We start from the raw sequence: 22,607 nt of genomic DNA on the forward strand, positions 1-22,607 counted from the left end.
ATAGCAGTACATAAGAGCTAGTGTAACTCTCAAAGTGCCTTCTGGTGTAAGTAGCAGGACTTGGACGGACTGAGACCCTTTTAGAATCGATCTATTCACAGTCTTTTTTCCGGTAAAGTACACTTTAACACTCTTGTTTTTACAAAATTTTAATTTTAAGATTTTAATATAGCTTAGCTTATATTTGAATATATCTGGTAACTAATAATACTAATAAAAACAACTAATAATAATTAGACAACAATTTTATTTCAGACATTTGTCATTGCACAGTTTTATAAAACCACATATAAAACTGTAGTGTCAGAGAATCAGGATCAGTTTAGTCAACAAACCGGCTTTAATTTAATGTCAGTTTGTCTTCTGTTCTTGCTAAGATTTCACTTGAGACACCATGAGTAAAGAGGCTGATATGAAGGAGGTGGAATTGAATGAGCTGGAGCAGGAGAAGCAGTCCATGACTGCAGACACGGAGAAGAATGGCTGCGTGAAAGTAAAGGTGCCAGAGGAAAATGAGGTCAAATTTACTGGCCTGACTAAAGAGGAGCTGATGAGAGTTGCAGGCACCACAGGGTATGTGCTCTCAGCTAGAGCAAGGCTTTCTTATTTGGTTACAATTCAGCTTTAAACACCATTTCTGTGTAATGAATGTGGGACTTTTCTTTACATTAGATATGCACTGCACTCAAACATGTTTACGTGTATCTTTAAATGTTTGCGACATGATGTCAGAGGGAGACATTAGAAATGTATTGATGTTGTACCCACTGTAGATTAACTACTGAAGAAAGAATTTCCTTATCCCTGTTCTCAGATGGGTGCGGACTCGCTGGGTATTGTTGGTTCTATTCTGGCTTGGCTGGGTTGGAATGCTAGCCGGGGCGGTGGTGATCATTGTTCAGGCTCCACGTTGTAAACCCATTCCTGAAATGCACTGGTGGAATGAGGGGCCGCTCTACGAGATACCGGATGTAAACAACTATGATGAAGGCATTAAAGGTATTGAAATAATTCAAGTGTCTTTTCAGGTTCATTTGACACTGTGTTTTGGCTGCTAGGTTTGCATTTTGCAAAACAAAAATAAAAATTACAAAATGATTGTGGCTTTCTAGGGACAAGTTAAAATATAATGAATTGTTAAAGCCCTATTTGTCTTATGTTATCTAGAATAATTATCAAATCACTGAGAGGACACATGATTGGATTTTCCTTCAACCATTTTCCTGGAACAACATGCACTTTTACAGCATACCGTAACACATTATGATATTTTATAAATACTTCTTCTTTAACTGATCGTAATGTTCAGTAAGCTAGATATACATGTTATGTTTTCATAGCCATTCCTATTAGTTATCAATGTAGTTACTGGATAATAAGCTGCGTAATGAGTGACTAAATAATATACTGGAGGTTTCAGGAGGTTAAAGTTTCCGAGTGCTGTGTGGCTGTTTTGTAGCCTCAGTCAAACCTTTAACAAAGCTTGCCAGTGTCTTGTGACCCTCATACTGGAGATCACATGCTGAAATTGAGAAATAGTCCACAATCTGCTTCCCTCATCAAAAATTATTGCCTGCTCAGGGACTTTCATGTGTGCTTATTTTAATTTTTTGGTAGAACTCTGTTGGGTAATTATAATAAAAAATCAACACAGAGACAATTAAATGGTCTTGCCATTGTATCAGTTATCAACCACAAAAATTTATGAGCACAGTTGCAATAGCTGTGGTTAATGAGTAAAGATTTGAGTTGAGATGTTAAGTTGTATTGATTTCAGTTGAGATAATGAGTTGTATTGATTTTTTTATTTCTCTCTCTCTCTCTCTCTCTCTCTCTCTCTCTCTCTCTCTCTCTCTCTCTCTCTCTCTCTCTCTCTCTCTTTCTCTTTGCAGGAATTGAAAACAAGTTGGACAATCTGAACCAGCTGAAGGTTAAAGGGTTGATCTTGGGCCCAATACACACTGCTCAGGCAGACCAACTGGGTACACTAAACATAATAGAAATTGACCCTGTAATGGGCACTGAGAAAGACCTGGAGAGCCTGTTGGAAAGAGCCCACAAGAAGGGTGAGGGTCCTTAAATACCCATGAGCCACCATGATTATTGTGAACCACTCACCAAACAAACCAACATTGAATGGTTTCATTCATGTGTCTGCAATCCAGAGGAAGCTCATTATGGTGGTATTTTACACAGAATTGTGGTGTATTTACGTGTGTCTGTGTCTTTTTTAGGTATCTCTATTGTGCTTGATTTGACACCCAACTATAAAGGAAATGCAGCTTGGTTCAACAATGCTGCTGTTGTTGTTGAAAAACTTAAGGTAAAAGTGAATCAGAAACATACATCTGTAGAGTATATAAAAATCCCTGGACTTAATAACAAAACTGTATAAAATAATATTTTGCTTTTGCGCTCTAATAGGAAGCATTTGTCTACTGGCTTCAAAAAGGTGTGGATGGATTCCTCCTTTCTGACATGGTTCAGATTGCCAAAACTGCTTCCTGGCAGTCCATCCAGAACATCGTTCATCCCAACACCACAGAAGGAACTAAAAAAAGGTACATGAGGCTGTAGAGACACCATGTGGTTAACTTTTTTTAAGCAGTACCGCTAGTTCCCCCTGCTTGTATCTCGGTGTTATAGCATATTCACAATTAATCGACACAGACTAACAATAAGCGTAGCATAACTTCAGCATCTCAGAAAAACAATGAAAAATTATTTATTATGATGCCTTTGTTCTTTCTTAGTGTCCTGATAGATTCAGTCAACACGGCCATCGACAATGTCTCTCTGCTGCTGGAACACACTGGAGCTGATCTGTTGCTAACCAAACAGCAAGTTTTGGATCTGTCTGGGTTGTTGAGGGATAGGGATTATACCAGGCACAACAGCCATGCCTGGAGCCTGAGCAATACCACTTCAGTTTTGCCTACACGTCTCTACCATATGCTGCTCTTCACCCTGCCTCCCACCCCAGTGTTCAACAGAGGGGATGAGGTTGGATTGAAGGAGGGGGTGAGTACAGATGTGTAGAATAAAGAAAAGATCTGGACTGACTAACTAACTAACTAACACACACACACACACACACACACACACACACACACACACATATATATATATATATATATATATATATATATATATATATATATATATATATATATATATATATATATATATAAAGCTAGTTTTTTTCTGTGAAGAGCTTGTTTAATGGACCTAGTTTAATTTACATGTCTCTTCTCAGGAACCCCTTACTGGAATTTGGGATTTGGAAAATTCAGCTGAGGAGAAGAATGAAACGGCAAAGGTGATTGCATAAATATTACTGCATTAGCGACTTTTGTGGCAAATATAGTTTCTTATTGCACCTAATCTTGTTTCAACATTTACTTTCCTACTGATATCATAGAATGCAGTATGCAAATAAGAAAGAAAAAAAAGTAATGTGGTCTGTGACTAGTCCACCAATCACAGATATTCAGATAAGATTTTTATGGGTGTTGTATGATTTGTGATATTGCAATGAAGTTTCTTTTTTTTTTTCTTAGTAAAAAAAAAATAGTTTTTGCCCATGATTAAAGGGTTCAACAATTGTAGTATTTGCGAGGCACATTGTCATTTGCTGAAATGTAATTCAATAGGAATTGATGAATTTTTTTTTTTTTCGTAAAAACAATAGACAAATTTATAACAATTGAAATATGCAGTTTACCAAATTTAGCGTTTGGGTCATCTCACTTTTTCTTTCTCTCCCTCTCTATCTGTCTCAGGCATTACGAGAGGAACGTAGTTCTATACGAAACTTCTTTAAGGCTCTCAGTGACCTAAGAGGTAAAGAAAGAGCTCTGCTGCATGGCGAATATGCCTTTCTACACAGCTCCAGCTCCTCATTTGCATTCCTCCGCCTGTGGGATCAGAGTGAACGCTTCATCACCGCCTTAAACTGGGGTGATTCCCCTGTCACAATGACACTGACCAACACCGACCTGCCTGCTGAAGCCAGGGTCCGTTTAAGTACAGATACTGAAAAGCTAGCTGTGGACCGCATGGTGCCTTTAGAGAAACTGCAGCTTGAGGCCAAACAAGCTGTTTTATTGTCCTATCCTTATGCAGGATAGAAACATTAGCAAAAATAAACACACACACACACACACTCAATAGAAAGCTAATGTTAAGCAAGCTCTGTTTGTTCTCATCGCTATGCTCAATATACTTTTGGAATACAGAAGATTGTGGTGTCCATTTTTTAAATAAGTTTCCAACACAATTTTGTAAGAATACTAACATATATGAGTAAAATGGATGCATCAAAACAGTATTATCACAGCTGGATATAATGTTCTAGCTTTGTGTGTGTATGTGCAACCATGAAAAATAAAGGCATACATAATGTTATGATACATCTGGTGTCATGTAACTGCCTTTTTCTCTGTCTCTCGCTCTGTCTCGTTTATTCATAGTACATATTGTTGCTAGTATGTACAGAGTTTTTGATCACTGTTTTTATCACTGTAAATTTATATAAAGCACAATGTGCGTGTGTGTCTTTTGGCCATGTGCCATCTGCCGTTATTTTACAGGGCAGGAAAAGGAAGAATATAAGTATGTACAGGTGTGTCTAAGTATGTCATACACACCACTACTCTGTACTATATAAAACTCAAGAGCTTCCTCTTTTTTCAAGATGAAAAAGCACATTTTTTATTTCATACAACAATCCATGCAACAACATTTAGGTGCAGTCTGCTCAGTATTTAATTATCACATTTGGTTTAGTGATTTGTCAAACTGTTAACTCACCCGTATGATGCTCTCACTTGCGTTAGTGGTATACTTGTGGTAATAGATTTCTGTTATATATATATATATATATAACTGTAAAGGTGTTATTTTATTTATTACTTTTTTTTACAGTAATACTATAACAATACTATAGAGCCGTTGTATAACACAGCCTCAGATACTCCGTAGGTGTACATATCGGCCTACTCTCTTTCTTCCCCTTTCTTATATCTGTTTTTTTAGAGCCCCATTTTCACATAGTTTTGTAGAATATGTGTGAATTTGCAGGTATGTGGCATTCATATTTCCTCTCACGGATTAAAAAAAGAGAAGTCAGTGGTTTGCATTTCTTAAAAAAAAAAAAAAAAAAAAAATCAGTAGATGAGAAAGTATAGTGTATTTATCAAGCTACAGGCCTTAAATTTTAAATCCATAATTGTAATTAAGCTTTCAAAAAAAACTGAAGGAAATTTTATTTATATTGTTTGAATACACATGTAGATTAAAAAAAAAGAATTAATATTTCATATTTAGTGCAGTTAAGGAACAAATAACCCAATGAATTAACTGTGTTCATCCTTAGTAGTTCATGTGGTTATAAACAATTTTCTGTTGAAACTGGTACATTAGTTTATAGTCTGAAAAGATGTTGAAAATTAATGAAATTATGATCAGAGTTTGTGCAAAAAGCAGTGTCTTTTTATCTAAAGTTTTTGACATGACATTCATTTGACATGAATTTTCAGATTGATGTAGTTTGGATGCTGGCAATATAATTAATTAATATTAGTTCATTAATAGAATAAATAAATAGTTGATTCGAGCAAAATTATCAAATATATTAAAGCTCTTTTTGTATATAATTTTTTTTCCTCGAAGTGTTTCTTTCCTCTACAGTTCTGACTAGTCACATGTCTGGTTACTAAACTGCAAACAGATAAAACACTGTATTATCACGCTTTACTTCATTAATGATGAGAAATATTACTGAAAAATATAATTAACTACATAATTAAAGCAATATTTTTTTGCGTTACTCTTTTATGATCTTTTTTTTGTCATATCATCATTAAAAATCAGTGTTAAAAATACTTAAGGTCCACCAACACATGTAATGTAAACTATTTCATAATTTCGTAAATTTGTTAGGGATAATGAATTATTAATTGCTGCCACATAAAGGAACTATATTTATCTTTTCATATCATGGATTTAAGGAATACGAGGTTTTTCTGTATATGCTTCATAAATTATTTTGTTTAATGATTCTGCTGTAATAATGATTCACAAATAAGAAGTGCATTTATGTTTGAATCTCTTTGAACTACCTAGAATTTTATGTTTATAGTAATAGCAATATATTATTATACACCTTAATATAAATGTTAACAAGAAATTTGAATCTGAAATTCAAATCCAGCACTGATAAAAGGTTTAATGATCATTAAAAATAATAATAATAATAATAATAGCAATATATTTAATTATATAATTAGAGTTTTAAGAAGCTAGAAAAGCTAGTTTTATTTTGTTACTGTACAGAAGCCACAATACATTGTCTGTGTGTGTGTGTGTGTGTGTGTGTGTGTGTGTGTGTGTGTGTGTGTGTGTGTGTGTGTGTGTGTTGCTCCAGCTGTCAGTGATATTTGAAGTTATACCATGGTGTATGACAGATTTCTGGTAAAGCGCGACATTGCTGTCTTGTTATGACAATGTGTGGTCACGGAGCTGTGGGTATACCATGTCAAGGTGTGTATGTGTAAGTATATGTTTTTTTTTTGTGGGGATGGGTGTTTCATTTTGACTCGGGTCAGCTTTTGACGGCAGTGAATAGGGTTTTTTTGTGTGGGTTCGAGAAAAGGTCTTATACAGAGACTAATCTAAGTGACAGATCTTTTTTTCTCCTGAGATTAAAGCTTTTACACTGCAGATGCGTTTGCAATATGTGAAAACCAAACACTTTGTCATGTGCACTTCTTTTATATGTGATCTTCTTTATAAATGTTATTTTTCATTATAATTACTTCTGTTAATTGCTCTCGCTGGTTTTAGTTTTGGTATGAACATGAAGCTTAGGTCTCTCCCTCTCTCTGTAGCTCTGACTGCCTATTTGTCTTTCTGCAGATGCTAATGAGAAAGAACGCCCCCTCTTGTCCTGACAATGTGAAACTGCTTCAGGAGCGATGCACAGTCATGCCTTGACTCTCAGTTTTACTGGGTCAGCCCACTGACATTCACAACACTCCACAAAACTTTTGCTATCTTTACCTTTAATCTTTGTCATTATGACATGTACAGCAAAAGTGTAAATTTAATTGCCTTATAAGACTCAAAAAAGAGATATTATATTTTAGCTATGTCATAATCACATCTCTTCATTTGCACCATCCGTTTTTCATAATTAATGGGGCTACAATTCCAGTGTGAATGTATATTAACATTGAACATATTAATAACCATTTTATAACCATGTTTGTGTTATGACACCTTACAAAACAATTAAACTATGGATGATTGAAATTAAACTTTAATTCCACTTGCCTAACAATATAGGCAAAAAATATTTATCTGTAATATTGATATTTAGTAGAACTAAATAAACATTGAGATTTTTTATGAAAATTAAGTAAAAATTCATTGTTCAATAAAAAAGTGAATAAATAAATGCAAATGAGACATGACTGAAAAAAGATAAGAGAAGGGAAAAGGATGAGCGCTTTGTCAAACTGAGAGCTGCACTGATGGGTTGACTTGGCGCGTTACATGTTTTTTAGTCTCTGTGATGTTTTTTTCTTTTTGTTTCCAGGATCCCAGTGACGAAGTCTTCAAGAGATCACAAGAGAGACTGCCATACCAAAGCGCAAATCATTACCAACGCCTCCACTGTCTGTCTCTCTCTCTCTCTCTCTCTCTCTCTCTCTCTCTCTCTCTCTCTCTCTCTCTCTCTCTCTTTCTTGTATGGGTGTATGCCCAAACACACACACACACACACACACACACACACACACACATATACACACACACTCATCTCGTGCCCTCTGTGACAACACACAGCAACATCCAGGCCTGGACTAAAACTTAAAAGGTAAGTTATATCATTCTATATTATTATATGATTACATTTCCTGTAATGTATACTCGACAATATCCTGTATGCATTAAACGTGGATTAACAGCATATTATATAAAATGAAACACGATTTAGAACAGATGAAAACATACCGCTGCTATTACTCTACAAATTAAAAAAACCTTTAAGAGTTTTTACAAGAGTTCAAGATCGTAGGAGTTCAAGATCTTATAGTAGTACTCATTAAAGTAATTCTACATTCATACAACATTTAAGGGTTGTCCTAGGAGGACAGACAAAGAATCTTTTAATGGTTTAATGTAACTTTTTCCCCACTACTGAGTGCACTAGTACACTTCATCACAATTACTAGTGTAACTCGTAAAAAGCTCTTATATTTGCAGACTGATACTACAAAATGTCATAACCTTTACGCTTAGTGGTTTCTAATATATGAATAATAAAAAATTTAATGGTTTATACAATTTTTCATTCCAGTTTGAAAATATTTGATGTACAATGCTATTTACAGATTGAATCGTTCATTTTTGGATTAATGTCCACTGTCAAGCGTTCTTCAGTTGTCCCTCTATGGACCTTTATGGTTCGCTGTAGTGTACAGTAGTAGCCAAGTGTTTCTTTAATTAAAAGAGTTTCAGGTAGTCACTTTTTGGAGGCCAAGAAACCATAATTAAACAATGAACCCCTAAAGAGCCCATTACAAACCCTGGTCATAAGAGTAAGTATTGTAATTCAGATCTATTTTTTTGCCTTTGTTCAGGTAGTATTGTGTTTAACAGTTTGAATCTAAGGGCATTTGACTGCAGACTATATAAACTTTGCATATTATACATATATAAATATGATGGCTCCTGTTTTTGGTTAGAATTTTAATTTTAATGTAGATAAACTGATCACTGTGCTGACACTGTTACTGTTAATGTTTATTGCATAAAAAAGTCAAAATAGCAATTCTTACATTGTTACATAAGTCTTGCATCTGTGTCTATAACTTTACTGATTTAAAGAATCATCTGTATAGTACCGGGTTCTAGATTTATATGTATCTACACTAAAACCAATCTTGGGAAGTTTTCCGTTGTCAGAAGTTCTGATGGAACACTGAGGGAGAATCGGAGTGGTTAATGGTGTTTATATGTCGCTTCCTGATCGTGTTTAGTTGTCCCAGGTTCTATAATTTCTTTATGCAAATTCTGAGGCCATACCAAGAAAAAGAACTGAAAAGGAGGCTCCTGAAATATTCGTATCTTTACGACTCTTTCGTGAAATTGAGGATGTAAAAGGTTTACAATAGCCATGCTGGGTCTAATACTATTAGAATTTTTTAAGTAATATGACAGCTGCAGAGATTATTATAAACTATTAAATAGGTGCGGCAATTATTTTGTTTTTATGGACATAAGTCTTAATGTCTGGTCACTTGAACTGAAAGAACTGAAAGTAATGTTAAGCTTGCGTACTAAAAATAGGTATAAATAGTGACATGCTGTATATGCATGTATAATAACGGCAAGTTGTATACAAATATGTATAAATAATGACAATGGAGTTTTTTTAGATATTAAAAATCACAGACAAACACAATATTGTTTTAAAACTACACATATGATGGTTAATATTAGCCTAATATGCAAATGGTTAAAAGATAACAAAAAAAAAAAAAAAAGCTAATTCGTTTGAAGATACAAGGTCTAAATATACGAAATCTTACATTGGAAAACGTACTTGGATGATAACCTCTCCAATCCTGTATGACTAAAAGCTAATTTGTTTACAAGTAATAGTTAACAAGCAACAACAAGTAAAGTAGAAGTAAAGTTAATTCACTTTCTCCTTTGTTTTGCATAATCCCACTTCTAGTTTGCACCATTGCGTATTATATAATCTAGATAGCATGTTAGGAAATACTGATTGCTCAGCAAATGCTGGCAAAGATTTATTTACAGATAATAAAGAATCAAAGATGTCTTAGCTGGTGCACACTGTCAAACCAGAATTATTAGTCTAAACTTTTAATTATTTATCCTGTCCATGGAATTACTGTACATTTTCAGATAGTTTCAGCCCGTTACACCTACTAGTACTTGGTTCCAGCATAAGACTATGACAAATAATCAGATAAATATTTGTAACATGTACGGTTAATTTTCTTTTCCACTGTAAGGTCTTAACTTGTTTTCTAATCAGTGATGTGTATAATTTTGAATCACGTATAGGATATTTTATATAAACGCTAAATCATTTTAATAATTTTTGTATAATTTAATGGCAAAATGCAATAGTTCTTTAATAACGCTTTTGTATATTGTCAAAAACGCAACATTGTGTTTCTTCCCTCAGGTTATACCGAGCAAAACTGAGAAAAAAAAGTCCTGAAATTTATTTGATATTAATAACATTATTAACAGTTATCCTAGCTGCGACATATCTATCACTGAATAAATCTTAAATAAGACTTTTCATGGATCATTTTAATTGTGACAGTGACCTGGTCTTTCCAGACATCTCAATGCCGAATGACAAAAGTAAAAAAAAACTTTATGGTGTAGATATGTAGAAGTAGAGGCATTTGAGAGAACATTCATTCACAATTTGCAACTGAATTTCCTTTGATTATAGCAGTTATATTAAATAAATCAAATTTAATATAACTTAATATAAACAAGTTGGTATTCTATGTACATTTTCCTCGCGTGTCATTTTGAAAATATGTGATCGTAAAGTGTTTTCTGTAAATGTATGGACAAAAAACTTTCAGGAATACTTTGGATGTGAAAATTACTACACATTTAAGCATTAAACATTTGCCTAGCAACTCCCTTCGTTTTTCTCCCTATACAATTTTGAAGTATTAGATATAAAAATGGTCTAAAATAAATATTAAAAATGGTAATATATATATATATATATATATATATATATATATATATATATATATATATATATATATATATATATATATATTACCATTTTTATTATTTATTCTTGCATTTTTCAGTTTTATCAGTTATTTAGAAGTTTTTCCTGGAGGTAAAAAATGACAAATTATATTTACCCTGTCTCTGCAGATGTCAGTGAACCTGAAAGACCCCAATTATCTGTTCAATTACTCTGAGACAGGAGTCCAGGGGATTTTAAAGAAGAAGTCATAATTTTTTATTTTAAATTGAGATGTAACAAAGCTTATGAAACCTGCTGTTCTTAACTGCGGTTTACACTACTTGTAGGTGAGAGATGATTTACTGCACCAGTAGAATGGCCAAAATCACAAACCCATTTCAATAAACCAAAAATTTATGTTAAATCGGTTCAAATTGATGGTGAAATCTAAAAAGTCTTTTTTTAATTGGTCTTATTTCGCAACCAAAATATGATACCAAATCATTCTATCTTATTTAAATATGCCTTATTATTAAACACATGCAATCCATAAGACGCAAAAGACTATATAAAGAAAATAATCTTTCAATGATAGAAAGACTGTGTGCAAAAAAGTCACTCCGCTTGGATTTCCCATCCTTCGCCTCTCTTTTTGCATTCACAAAAATGCCTCATATGTGTCTCACTAGATGTAGAGAGCAGTGGAGACAGAGAAAAAGTCCAAACCGCTCCGCTACTTTCCCCCTCCTCTGTTCACTCTTTCACACATCTGACAGAAAACTAGACCAAAAACCTCCACATTCTTTCCTTCTTTTGCATCCTCTGTTTTCAGTCAGCTAACTGTTTGCCTCCTTTACACACGTGTGTTTTAATAAGACTTTTGTGTGTTACACACCTGCATAGCTAAGCCTGAGCGAAGTCTTTTCTGAAATTGAAGCCTGACAGTTGTGACTCTGAAAAATGACTATCTATAGAAATCATCTAAATGTGCAGATGTTCACATGAATTCTATAGATTCTTTTTTTTCACAGCCTTATTGGCAGAGCTGTCAAAAGTACCCAAAGTTAAAGTACAATTAATACACAAAAAATATATTTAACATACTTTAATTTATTAAAAGTATGAAAGAAAGAGTTATAGAAATATTCAGGAAAGAAAAAAACATCTGCCTCACACCGCATACTGGTCTTAGTGATATTGAATCAAATCTTTCACCAAAGGACACCCGGAAAACATTAGAAAATGCTAACAACAGCTAGCATGACAAGTCGGACGAAATAAAATAGCTAGTTGTAAAGATAAACTACTGCGATAAATACATAGCAGAGTACACATAGAGTACATAGCAGACTGATTGCAATGATGTCTTATAAATTTACTAATTAAAATGTTTTGGTGTTTCAAAATGTAGAGAGTAAAGAGTTTTCCCAAAGTATTATGTGCAAGGAAAACGCAAGTATAGTGAAGTTGGTCCCAAAACTGATTGTAGTTTAGATTAAAACCAACATGGTAGAATTTCGGTTGCAGAGACCGAAGTATGTCCGAAACTTTAAGTACAGTATATCAGAAGAAGTACTGTGTAAAGTAATCATGGACAAATGTGATATATTTCACTATTACAAACCAAACGAGAAACAACATAAAAAACAATACAAATATTGTTCGGTCATGGAAAGAATGTCCATTTGTTTTTTTACTGTTACATATTTACTTCACATGAATGATCTTGTATCTGTAGATAAATAAGCAAAATCAGAAGGTTCGTGAATAACAGTACAGTGGTTACTCAAATTTTGCATCTCTTTTTTTTGGTTTTATATTTTATGCTGTTCTTGATGTAGTATAAAATTGTAATGCACTTTTAGTAACAATCTATAGCACTGGAAAAAAAAATGCTTGTAAATGTAAACTGCTTTTGAATAAACAGAAAAAAACATATTACATTAAATACTTGTGGCACTTTTTACATTGCCAATATCACATTTTGGCAATATTTTGCACAAAAAACGACCTAAAAAAGATTTATAATTCATCCGTTAATATGTCCGTGACCAGTCATAATAGGCCATAGACCTGTTATCACTATAACAAAGCTAAAAAACAAACAAAATGCATTTACAGTATATGTCTTAACACTCTTTTTAATTAGTAGATACATTGTTCCCTTTAAACAGAATCGTGTTTCACCTCCTAGTGCTTGGTTCCAGCATAAGACTATGTCAAAACTATATAACTTGAGGCGCTGTTATAACTTGATGTAGTGGTTACCCTTTTACACTATAATTAGGCTAAAACTTTTGTTTAGCTTGAGAAACTGGCTGAAAGACACCTATACGCAGTAATTGTACTTTGAGGAACAAAATATTTGTACTTTTTAGACAATATTCTTTATGCATTGGTCTTGTTTTTTAGGCTGGACTTGTCTTACACATTTTGTTTCTTAGCCACACTATGATAATTCTGAGGTTAATGGAGAGGAGTGTTTTAAATACATTCACACTGTACAGACCTCACGGTTAGCATTTACCCACACTGTCCACAGCATTAGCATAGTGTGAGCAAGAAACCAAAGGTGTAAGACAGTATGTGGCTGGTGTCCAGACAAAATTTGGACCTGGGAAATATGACCAAACACATGGCGTATATATTTTAACAACTACAGATTGTCATAACAGTTTTGTTTTTTTTACCTGCACTATGACAGTGCTGATGTTAATGGAGAGAATCATTACAGATGCATTCACACTGTAAAGATATTACACCCACATTGTCCTTTTGAACCCACAAGATGCACAGGCCAAGGAGGTTTTTGGAACTGATTTAACTTACTGATTTAATTTCTACATCATATGTGTATAGTATTTTTTGCCTCATTATTACATTTCAATGGAAATTGTGTGAATAAAAGGCTGTGTTTTTACTGTACATTTTAGCATCTTTCAAAAAGTCCCATTTTCACTGTTTATGTGTGGGGATTTGAGATTTTTGGTTACTGGGTGCTAATGCACGGCCATTAAATTTACTCCTAAGCATCATCATCATCATCATCATCATCCCTCATTTCCTAAGGGCTAAAACACTGGCTATATTGAGAAAAATGTAAAATGGCAACACATTTTAAATGCTGTAGAAGTCAGAGAGAACAGGAGAGGAAGAAGGGAGTTACATGGGGGAACCACTGTGTGAAGTCAGAAATATAGGTGAAGAGAGTAAATGATGCGAGTGGTGTATGGAAACTATACATATGTTGTGTGTTGTGGGAAGAAGAGAGCTGCATGTATAGAAGGAGATGAAGAGAGAACAAACAAGAGCGGAGGCGGGATGTACGGAGGTTTCCCTTGTCCACTTCCTGCGCTGTTGTCGTTTCGTGGTCAACTTCCTGTCATATGACTTAGAATCTCCAACATAAACACAACTGTTCTAAACAACTGTTCTTCACTCACCCACATAAATACACATAAACTGACATAGCCGGTCACACAAACATACTCACACTCTCACACATATACACATACACACAAGCTTACACTATGACACTTACACACACGCACACGAGAACACACACACAGACACACACAGAAACAGTGTTGACAGGAAGCTTTGCCACTCGCGTATCGTATATACACTCACACACACGCCTACGCTCTACCTGATGAAGCCTACATGTCGACTCATACGCATTTCAGACCCAAGACGAAGTGAGTCACTCACCACATGAGATGCTCAAGATAACACACTCAACCTTGTGAACAATGGTTTTGGCAAAGGTTGTGCTTTTACCATGATCTGAGATCAGTTTTGTGGTCACTCGTAGATAATGTTAAAACTCAGGTGGTGAACAAGCAAACAATTTGCAAAAAAATTACTCTGGCTCTCAGCAACATGCTTCATTTGCCTGCATTCAGGTTTATAGAAAATGCATTTAATTCTTGACCAGGATTCCTCAGAAAAGATTTCTACATGATTACACTCTGCAAATGAACGAAGAATGTACCAGACATTAGGCAAAAAAAAAAAGATTTTGATGTTCTGTGTGCTGTAAGTACATTTATTTCTTTGTTTACCAAACTGGGATACGGTAATAAAAGAAAGAACTAGGGATGGAGCAAGACAGCGACAGAGGGAGATCCGTGACTCTTTCCCCAGGATGTGGTTTTCTTTTCGGGGTTTTAGGGGTAAGGTTCTCTCTGTGACAAATATAAGAGTTACTTTTGATCGGCAGCACCTGCTTTTGTGAGTGTATGTGTGTTCACGTGTGTTCCTGTCAGTGTGAGTGTGGGTGTGCTTCTTTAACATGTTTATATGAAATGTTTTTACATAACAAGACAAGTAGGGGTGCAAAGGGGTGGGGGACGATGGGGAGAAAAAAAGAAAAAGGTTATACGTGTGAAAGTCTTTTAGTTTCATTTGTAAGCAGAGGAGATCGCACACTACGGCATGTCTTAATGTGTATATATCATGTTTTGAAAAAGAAAGGAGCACAAGAGACAGGTATGTACAAATTATGACAGGAAAAATTTGTTACAATTCAAAAGAATTGCTACAACATAAATTGTAATGATGTAGTCAACTGAGAGTACCTATTTAGCTCAATGGAATACTTAGCTCTCTTCCTCTCTTTCTCTTCCACTGTTTATCTTGTTTTATAAGTGTGACACTCAATTTAATCACCTGAAAAAAACAATAACAGGAAGAGCTTAAAAAAAGAAAAAGGAAAAAAAAGATATTTTATTCAAGCTGTGAGTCTCTAAATGCCACTGTTTCAGTTCACAAAGTTTTATTTTGATCGTTTTAATGTAAACCAATAACTGCACTTCTGTCTTGTTCTTACAGCTTATAAAAGATGACATGACTGTCCTGTAACTTTACCTTATCAAGTAGAGAGCTTTTAAACAGCCTCGGACTTCTCTCAAGAACAAGGAATTTAAACATCATGGCCGATCACAGTTCCATCCACACTTCTGAGTCTCCACCCTTCTCTGCTATGTACCGCCCTCAAACACAAGGTCAAAGATCAAACTACAGCCTTTTTCCAGATAGTTCTTTGAGCCGAATAAATAATTATGAAGAAAACCTTCTGAATGACCCTGCTGAAAACTATACCAATGCTGGAACAAATATGAATGGAGTTGGTGGGCAGATGAACACATCCTATTGGGACATGGAGTCATTGATCTCGTCTCAACCTAGTGCATTTAACAGAACCAAAGGCCACAGTGAAGAAGAATGGAATTCCAGTTCCCAGCAGCAAAATGCAATAGAGAGTTATGGTACCGCAGGAGGAAATCATCAGAAACTTGACTCTTTCTCTGATGCATTTTATCCCCAAAGCATTTCTAGAATTGCCAACTGTGTTGATCAGGGTGGATACAATATTAATCCCAACAACTCTCCCACCATCCCACCTCTTTCCTCTCTCTCTTTTCCTCTGGTTCTGAGTCCTCCCCCTACGCCTCTTCCTCAGACATCTCTCTCTCCTCCTAAACGGGGGCTGTATCCACCTGCTGCACAGTCACTGAGCCAAACACAATCGCAGTCTCCTTCTGAAAGTTCTTTGCGGTTCTTTCCACAACTTTCTTGTACCAGTTCCATTCTTCCTGGGGGTTTCATGCAGACTCAGTGGCTCTCACATTCCACTGACACCAATGGGAATGGAGACATAACAAAGCACCTAACTCAAGACCCAGGTCCATCTACAGGCTACCCAGAGGGGTTGGGGATTAATCTTAGACAACTGAGTGCTGATGGAGACACAGGTAACTAGTAGCTCTTTATGAAAGAGGCAGATTTTGTTTGAGTTTGTAAGACCCTAATTTCTGATAAACCCACAGTCTCTCTTCTGTCAGATTGTTCTCTAGATACTTCTCCATGTTCACCTCTGGTGCAGCATCCACCCCCACAATCTGTTTCAAAACTTGAGAGGGAGCATTGCCCTCTAACTTCGGAACATCACATGACATGGTCCCAGGTAGGTTTTCTTGATCAGTTCTTATTAAGAACTAAACTCTACAATTCTAAAATTTTTAGCAATCATACATAAACCTTTTCTACACAGATGATGCAATCATCTCAACCACTGTGCCCTCCAATTCATCACTTGAACACACAGGCAGATGGAGTGAGGGTTCACGAGGACACAAAGCCCATTGCAGCGTTCCAACTGCCACCATTATTATGTTTAACCAGCTCACAGGTATAAAGGATTCATAAGAGAAAAAATACTGATCTCAAGTACCAGGAGGAAAAAGGAAGCTCATTTTTATACTAATTTTGGGCTTTTGGTGTTATTAGAGTAATCCCTTGACAGCCTACACTGGAGTTCCATTCTACAGTGTCCTCCAATCAAGAGCAATATGGGAAAATCGGGAACACCTGACCCATCACTACACTCCACTTCCCATGCTGAATCCCACTCGCAATGGAACTGGGCTATACAGTAACCTTTTATCTCTATTGAACTACCAGGTACATTGGCCAGAGGAAACGGGACATCAGGCTCATCAGGGGTGAGAAAGAGTCTGTAATAAATTTAGAAATCACTGGACATGAACAATGCTCTATTGTTTTAACCAATATTGTTTTTACTTTACATACAAAAACCAGGCAAGTGAATATAGGGCCAGAATTTCAGGCTCAGATACCTGATCTCCTTGAGCAGGAAGAGGCAGAGTTGTGGTCTGAGGAACCCCTTCAAGAGGAGTTACTTTGGAAACCATGGGCAGAATTAGAGGGGAATGATAGACTACTAGAACAGGGTAAGTAACCTAGTAAAAAAAAGTTTTACCTTTAAACTATATTTAAATAACCTCAACACTTTTTCATTACACCTGCAATGAAAGTTTGTATAAAAGTAGACTAAAAGCTTTCTTTAAACTTTTGAAAATAAATATCTTTAACCTTAGATCTTAATATTTTTGTGCTCTTACAATTTAGAATATTAAAATAGTGCAAAAAATAAATATTTCTTCACCTTCACCTTACATTTCACGGTCTATAGCTAGTATATTTCCTCGACATGCTTTGAAATACACTTTGACACTTTTTCTATATTCATTTTCAGTTTCTGCTCAGGGTCTTCACTTCCCCTTTTGGCAAATTAGTTACCTGCTACACCTTCTATGACTTCTTAGACTTATAACAATTTCACTGATGATTGTGTATACTATCCATCCCTAATTATGCTCATTAGTTTTTAATCATTAGTTAACAATCACTTATTAGTTTTTAATCATTTAGTTTACCATGCTTTTGGTGTCAAAGGTGGTTACACAGTTTAAGTACTGTATAAAAGGGGAATATTGGTGTACATACTCAGTAACTGTAACACTATGTCACAATAAGTTGCTAAAATATCTGTTTTTAATATGCCAATGTACAAGGCATAATGGTCATAAGACTTAAAAAACAATTTCAGCTGCACCGTGCCAGTACCACTGAAGTACACTGTATGTTTATGGCTTGTTCATAAATAGCAAGATAACTATATGCAATTCTTTCTCAGTGGAGAATCTTCTGGATCTCAGTACATCTACTGCGTTACCTGAAGGTGTTGCTAATCTGGAGCTTGCTCTTCATAGCTTGTCCTTATGCCAAGGAAATGTATTGGTAAAGAAATAGAAATACAATCCTTAGTTATGCTTACATTTTATATTAGTATTGACATCATTGTCTTTCTATTACAGGCTGCTTTGGAGATGATGTTTTTCTCAAACTCAAAGCCATCAAGAGACTACCATTATTCTGGTACTATTCTAATGTATCTCTTCTTATCCTTATAGAAAGTGAGGATGAACAGAACAAACCTGTACATTAAAAACATACAAATTAGTTTAACATGGATATTCAAATTATGACTCTACCCCTAATTTACATAAATGAGACTGTCAGTTTTAGATTATTTGCAATTTCTTTCACTTCCACTATAAACTTCATGTCATCTTCAGTATCATTTTGAGAAAGGAAAAAAAACAAGGTTGCTTTGTTTCACACCTTTCAAATCGAAGCAATAAAATCTCTCTATGGTCTTTATCTTACAGGCAGTGACATTTGGCAGCTGAGTGAACAAAAGCTGTTCCATAAGGCCTTTGCCATGTATGGAAAAGACTTCTCATTCATTCACAAAATGGTATGTTAAAAATATAACATGCTTTTAATATTTGAAATATTAACAGCCCAACTCAAGCATGACGATACACCACAGGTGCAGACAAAGGGAGTGTCCCAGTGTGTGGAATTCTACTATCACTCCAAACGGCTCAAAGAGAAACAGAGGAAGCTAGAGGAGAAAGAAGCACAACAACAACAACAACAACAACAGCAACAAGTGGCTGCAGAAACACTTAACCCAACTAACCAGGTAAAATATATTCAATTATTTAAAAAGTTTAACAGTTATTGAAACATTTAAATAAGTAGTAAATAATAAAGTAAGATTTACTGAAAGTGTACTTTATTTATAGGTCATGGTGATGAACCCTATTAATGTTGACAGACTAATTCATACACCTGCACTGCCTCCAAGCTTCCCCTGCAAACAATGTGGAAAGTAAGTGCATTCCCAGAACAACCTCAAAACGTTTATGTGCAGGATAAGACCTGTAGGTGGACAGCCATTTTCAGATCTCTCTTCTGAGATGTTCAATAGGGTTCAAGTCAGGGCTTCTGGGACATTCACAGCATTGTTCCTTCCAGTGTTTTTTTTGGCTGTGTGCTTAAGGTTGTTGTCATGTTGGAAGATTACTTTAGGCCCAGACTGAAATCCTTAGCGCTGTAGAACAATTGTTTATTGCGGATATCTCTGTATGACAATCAGCTTTCCATAAACCATGACCAGTTGCCAAATCTCTCCTGCAGAAAAAGTGAAGTGTACACAGAATTAGCCAGACACAGAATTAAGTCCAAACAGTTCAGTTTAGTTTTCATCAGACCAGAGAATCTTGTTCCACACAGACTGAGAGTCCTTCAGGTGCCTGTTGGCAAACTCTAAGCAGGCTTCTATGTGTTTTGCACTGAGGCTTCTGTCTAGCCACTCTGCCATAAAACCCACATCAGTGGAGGGCTGCAGTGATGGTTGTCCTTCTGGAACTTTGGCCCATCTCCACACAGGATCTCCAGGTTCTTGGCCACCTCTCTTATTAAGTCCCTTCTCCCCCAACTGCTCAGTTTGGCTGGGTGGCCAGCTCTTGGAAGAATCTTGGTTGTGCGGAACATCTTCCATTTGCTTTTAAAGTGGCCACTGTGCTCCTGGGAATCTTCAGTGCAGCAGAATTTTTTGTAGCCTTTGCCAGATCTGTGCCTTGAAATAATCCTGTCTCTGAGCTCTGCAAGTAGTTCCTTTGACCTCATAGCTTGTTTTTTGCTCGGATATGCATTGTTAGCTGTGAAGCCTTCTATGGAGATATAATAAAAATTTCCACAGGTGAACCCTGCAGAAACATCTCAGCAACGATCAAGAGAATCGGGAGGCACCTGAGCTAATTAGTGTAGTTGCAAAGTAACTTGTGTGATATATATATATATATATATATATATATATATATATATATATATATATTTTTTTTATATATATATATATATATATATATATATATATATATATATATATATATATATATATATATATATATATATATATATATAAAACAATTGTAGCATCAGGCTGCAACATAAATTATAAACATTTAATTTGGTCTGAATACTTTCTGAAGTGTATATATATATATATATATATATATATATATATATATATATATATATATATATATATATATATATACATATACTTCAGAATGCAAACTTTATATGTTGATTTTAAAAGATAACATTTAGGAATAGTATTAAATATTTCTTAAAGTTTTGAGATTATTAACTGCTATCATTATTTCCCTGTTTGTTTCTCTTACTGTGCATAAAATATCATCAGGATGTTCTACAAGATCAAAAGTAGAAATGCTCACATGAAGATCCATCGTCAGCAGCAAGAGGACTGGAGGGAGAGAATCCATCCAAACAGTCACCTTAGCCTGAGCCAGGCCCTGCAGAACCAAAACCGAACCCTGACTAACTCAAACCAGCTTGTTTCACATAGTCACCCAAATCAGTTATTAACCCAAAGCCTGATCCAGAACCTGGTGCAGTCTCAGGCTCAGCTCGCTTTTATCCAGAGCAGTAAGACTCAAAGTCCTTGTTTCACTGCTGCCATCAGCAGAACAAATTCCAGAGAAAGTCCACAGATGACTCCCAAAGCCCCAGCTCTACCACTTTACAGGGGCCCCCAACAGACATGGGGTGCTATGCATGGTAGCTTAGAGTCTGGACTGTATTATGACTAATAGAGAAGCACAAATTGGAATTCAGGTTTAACTTCCTATCTACATTCCAATCATTTCCCTTCTCCATTTTAGAAACAATAAAACTGACATGTAGCTTAAATTTGTACATAAATGAATTTATAACTATGTTCATTAAATCTTTCTCCTGACTTTACATACATGGTGTTTAAATGTTTATTACAATTAGTCTAATTTTACAAAATCTTTGGATAGTTGGTCTCCTACTATACATGGTTGACTAATGTGTATAATGTGTTCACTTATATTGTAGGCAAATCAATATGAAAATAAAAATCATTAATTTTATCCTGATAACTGCTCTATATAGCATAGAAAGACTACATGGACAGGATCTTCAAACTTCATCAACCTGTAAAGCCTGGTTCTGAAGAGGGTTTGTTGCAAAAAAGTGTATTGTAAATATGCTACATGCCAAAGTATATAGTGAAGATTCATGAAACAAACTTTGACCCTGGTTACACATGTACTATGTACACGTGAGTCTAAAGGATATGACTACTCCTCATGCGGCTGCTTCTGGCTGAGTCTACATTGTGGTGATATCAGTTACAACACTCATTTCCACACTTCAGTGGAACACAATGGGGACAACAGATCTGCATTAAAACCACAAAGACTTTTTGTACATATTTAAAAAAAAAGACTGAAAATGTTTAAATTATTCTGGGGAATTTTTGAGTGCAGACTGGCCAAACATGGCAGTAGGTTAAGCTACAGGTGATGAACTTCTTACGAAAAACAAATGTGTAGGCTGGCTGGTCCCATTTTTCCATTTAAGAGGGAACTGTTAAACTGTTGTGTTAAACAATTTCTTATGCACAGAAAAAGATTGTGTGTGACAACACTGGGGTTTTTGCAGTGTGGATCTATTGAAGCACAGAATATTTTAGTTTAGCTCAGAAGACCCATCTGCAATAATGGTCACAGGCATTGATCAACAACTTTAGCTGGACCCATGTTCTAAAATTCTTAATTCCACCCTCTAAACCTTACATAACTGAATGCATTGGCTTATAATTGTGCTCTTTCTTTCATTACATTCTACTGTGATCATCCTGAACTTTACACAAAAGCCTGATAAGAAAACCAACTGTAATGATGTTAAAAATCTTTCAACAAAAAAGAAAAAAAAAATCACATCTAGAAATTGTCAGCCGATGATACAAATAGATAACTACTAGTACATGCATGATCCTGTGCACTGAACTACATGTCTTAATACTATATGAGCAGCTACCAAATTCACAGGCATCTTTTATTTCATGGGCCTATATGTACACAATAGGAAATAAGCATGCAGGATTTTTCAAGAAAAACATTTATGCTTGCATTTAAAGGTGGACTTAATGTAATTCTTTAATAAATAATGCATAAGATGGTTTTGAGTGGACCTTTTAAGTCTTTTGGTTTTCGTGGGCCTGTAAAAAACAACCAGAATCTGATAACTACTCACTCACAAACATCATATATACTGTAGATCAGTTATTAAG

General features: G+C 35.2%; 2 protein-coding genes across 8 annotated transcripts; both read left to right on the plus strand.

Moving 5' to 3' along the window:
* LOC310727039 (amino acid transporter heavy chain SLC3A2-like) lies at positions 1 to 4,412 on the plus strand. The gene is made up of 9 exons (XM_083543103.1): positions 1 to 112; positions 378 to 573; positions 815 to 999; positions 1,893 to 2,066; positions 2,235 to 2,323; positions 2,425 to 2,561; positions 2,754 to 3,021; positions 3,257 to 3,319; positions 3,783 to 4,412. Exons 2-9 carry the CDS (start codon positions 395 to 397, stop codon positions 4,128 to 4,130), a joined length of 1,443 nt encoding a protein of 480 aa, XP_083399229.1. The 5' UTR covers positions 1 to 112; positions 378 to 394; the 3' UTR covers positions 4,131 to 4,412.
* A 3,112-nt stretch (positions 4,413 to 7,524) lies between these two features.
* Positions 7,525 to 21,250, plus strand: LOC310725856 (uncharacterized protein). Of its 7 annotated transcripts, none has more exons than XM_083540945.1 (12): positions 7,525 to 7,879; positions 15,599 to 16,521; positions 16,612 to 16,733; positions 16,821 to 16,958; positions 17,057 to 17,271; positions 17,369 to 17,520; positions 18,267 to 18,370; positions 18,448 to 18,508; positions 18,802 to 18,890; positions 18,966 to 19,121; positions 19,225 to 19,310; positions 20,688 to 21,250. In XM_083540945.1, exons 2-12 carry the CDS (start codon positions 15,699 to 15,701, stop codon positions 21,094 to 21,096), a joined length of 2,355 nt encoding a protein of 784 aa, XP_083397071.1. In that variant the 5' UTR covers positions 7,525 to 7,879; positions 15,599 to 15,698; the 3' UTR covers positions 21,097 to 21,250. The 7 variants fall into 7 exon arrangements, with proteins under 7 accessions (XP_083397071.1, XP_083397066.1, XP_083397069.1 ...); XM_083540940.1 differs by having other exon boundaries at positions 7,601 to 7,879; positions 16,597 to 16,733; XM_083540943.1 differs by lacking the exon at positions 7,525 to 7,879 and adding an exon at positions 13,641 to 14,463 and having other exon boundaries at positions 16,597 to 16,733.
* The last annotated feature ends 1,357 nt before the right edge of the window (positions 21,251 to 22,607 follow it).

This window comes from Silurus aristotelis (assembly GCF_946808225.1).
Source record: "Silurus aristotelis genome assembly, chromosome: 5".
Lineage (NCBI taxonomy): Eukaryota > Metazoa > Chordata > Actinopteri > Siluriformes > Siluridae > Silurus > Silurus aristotelis.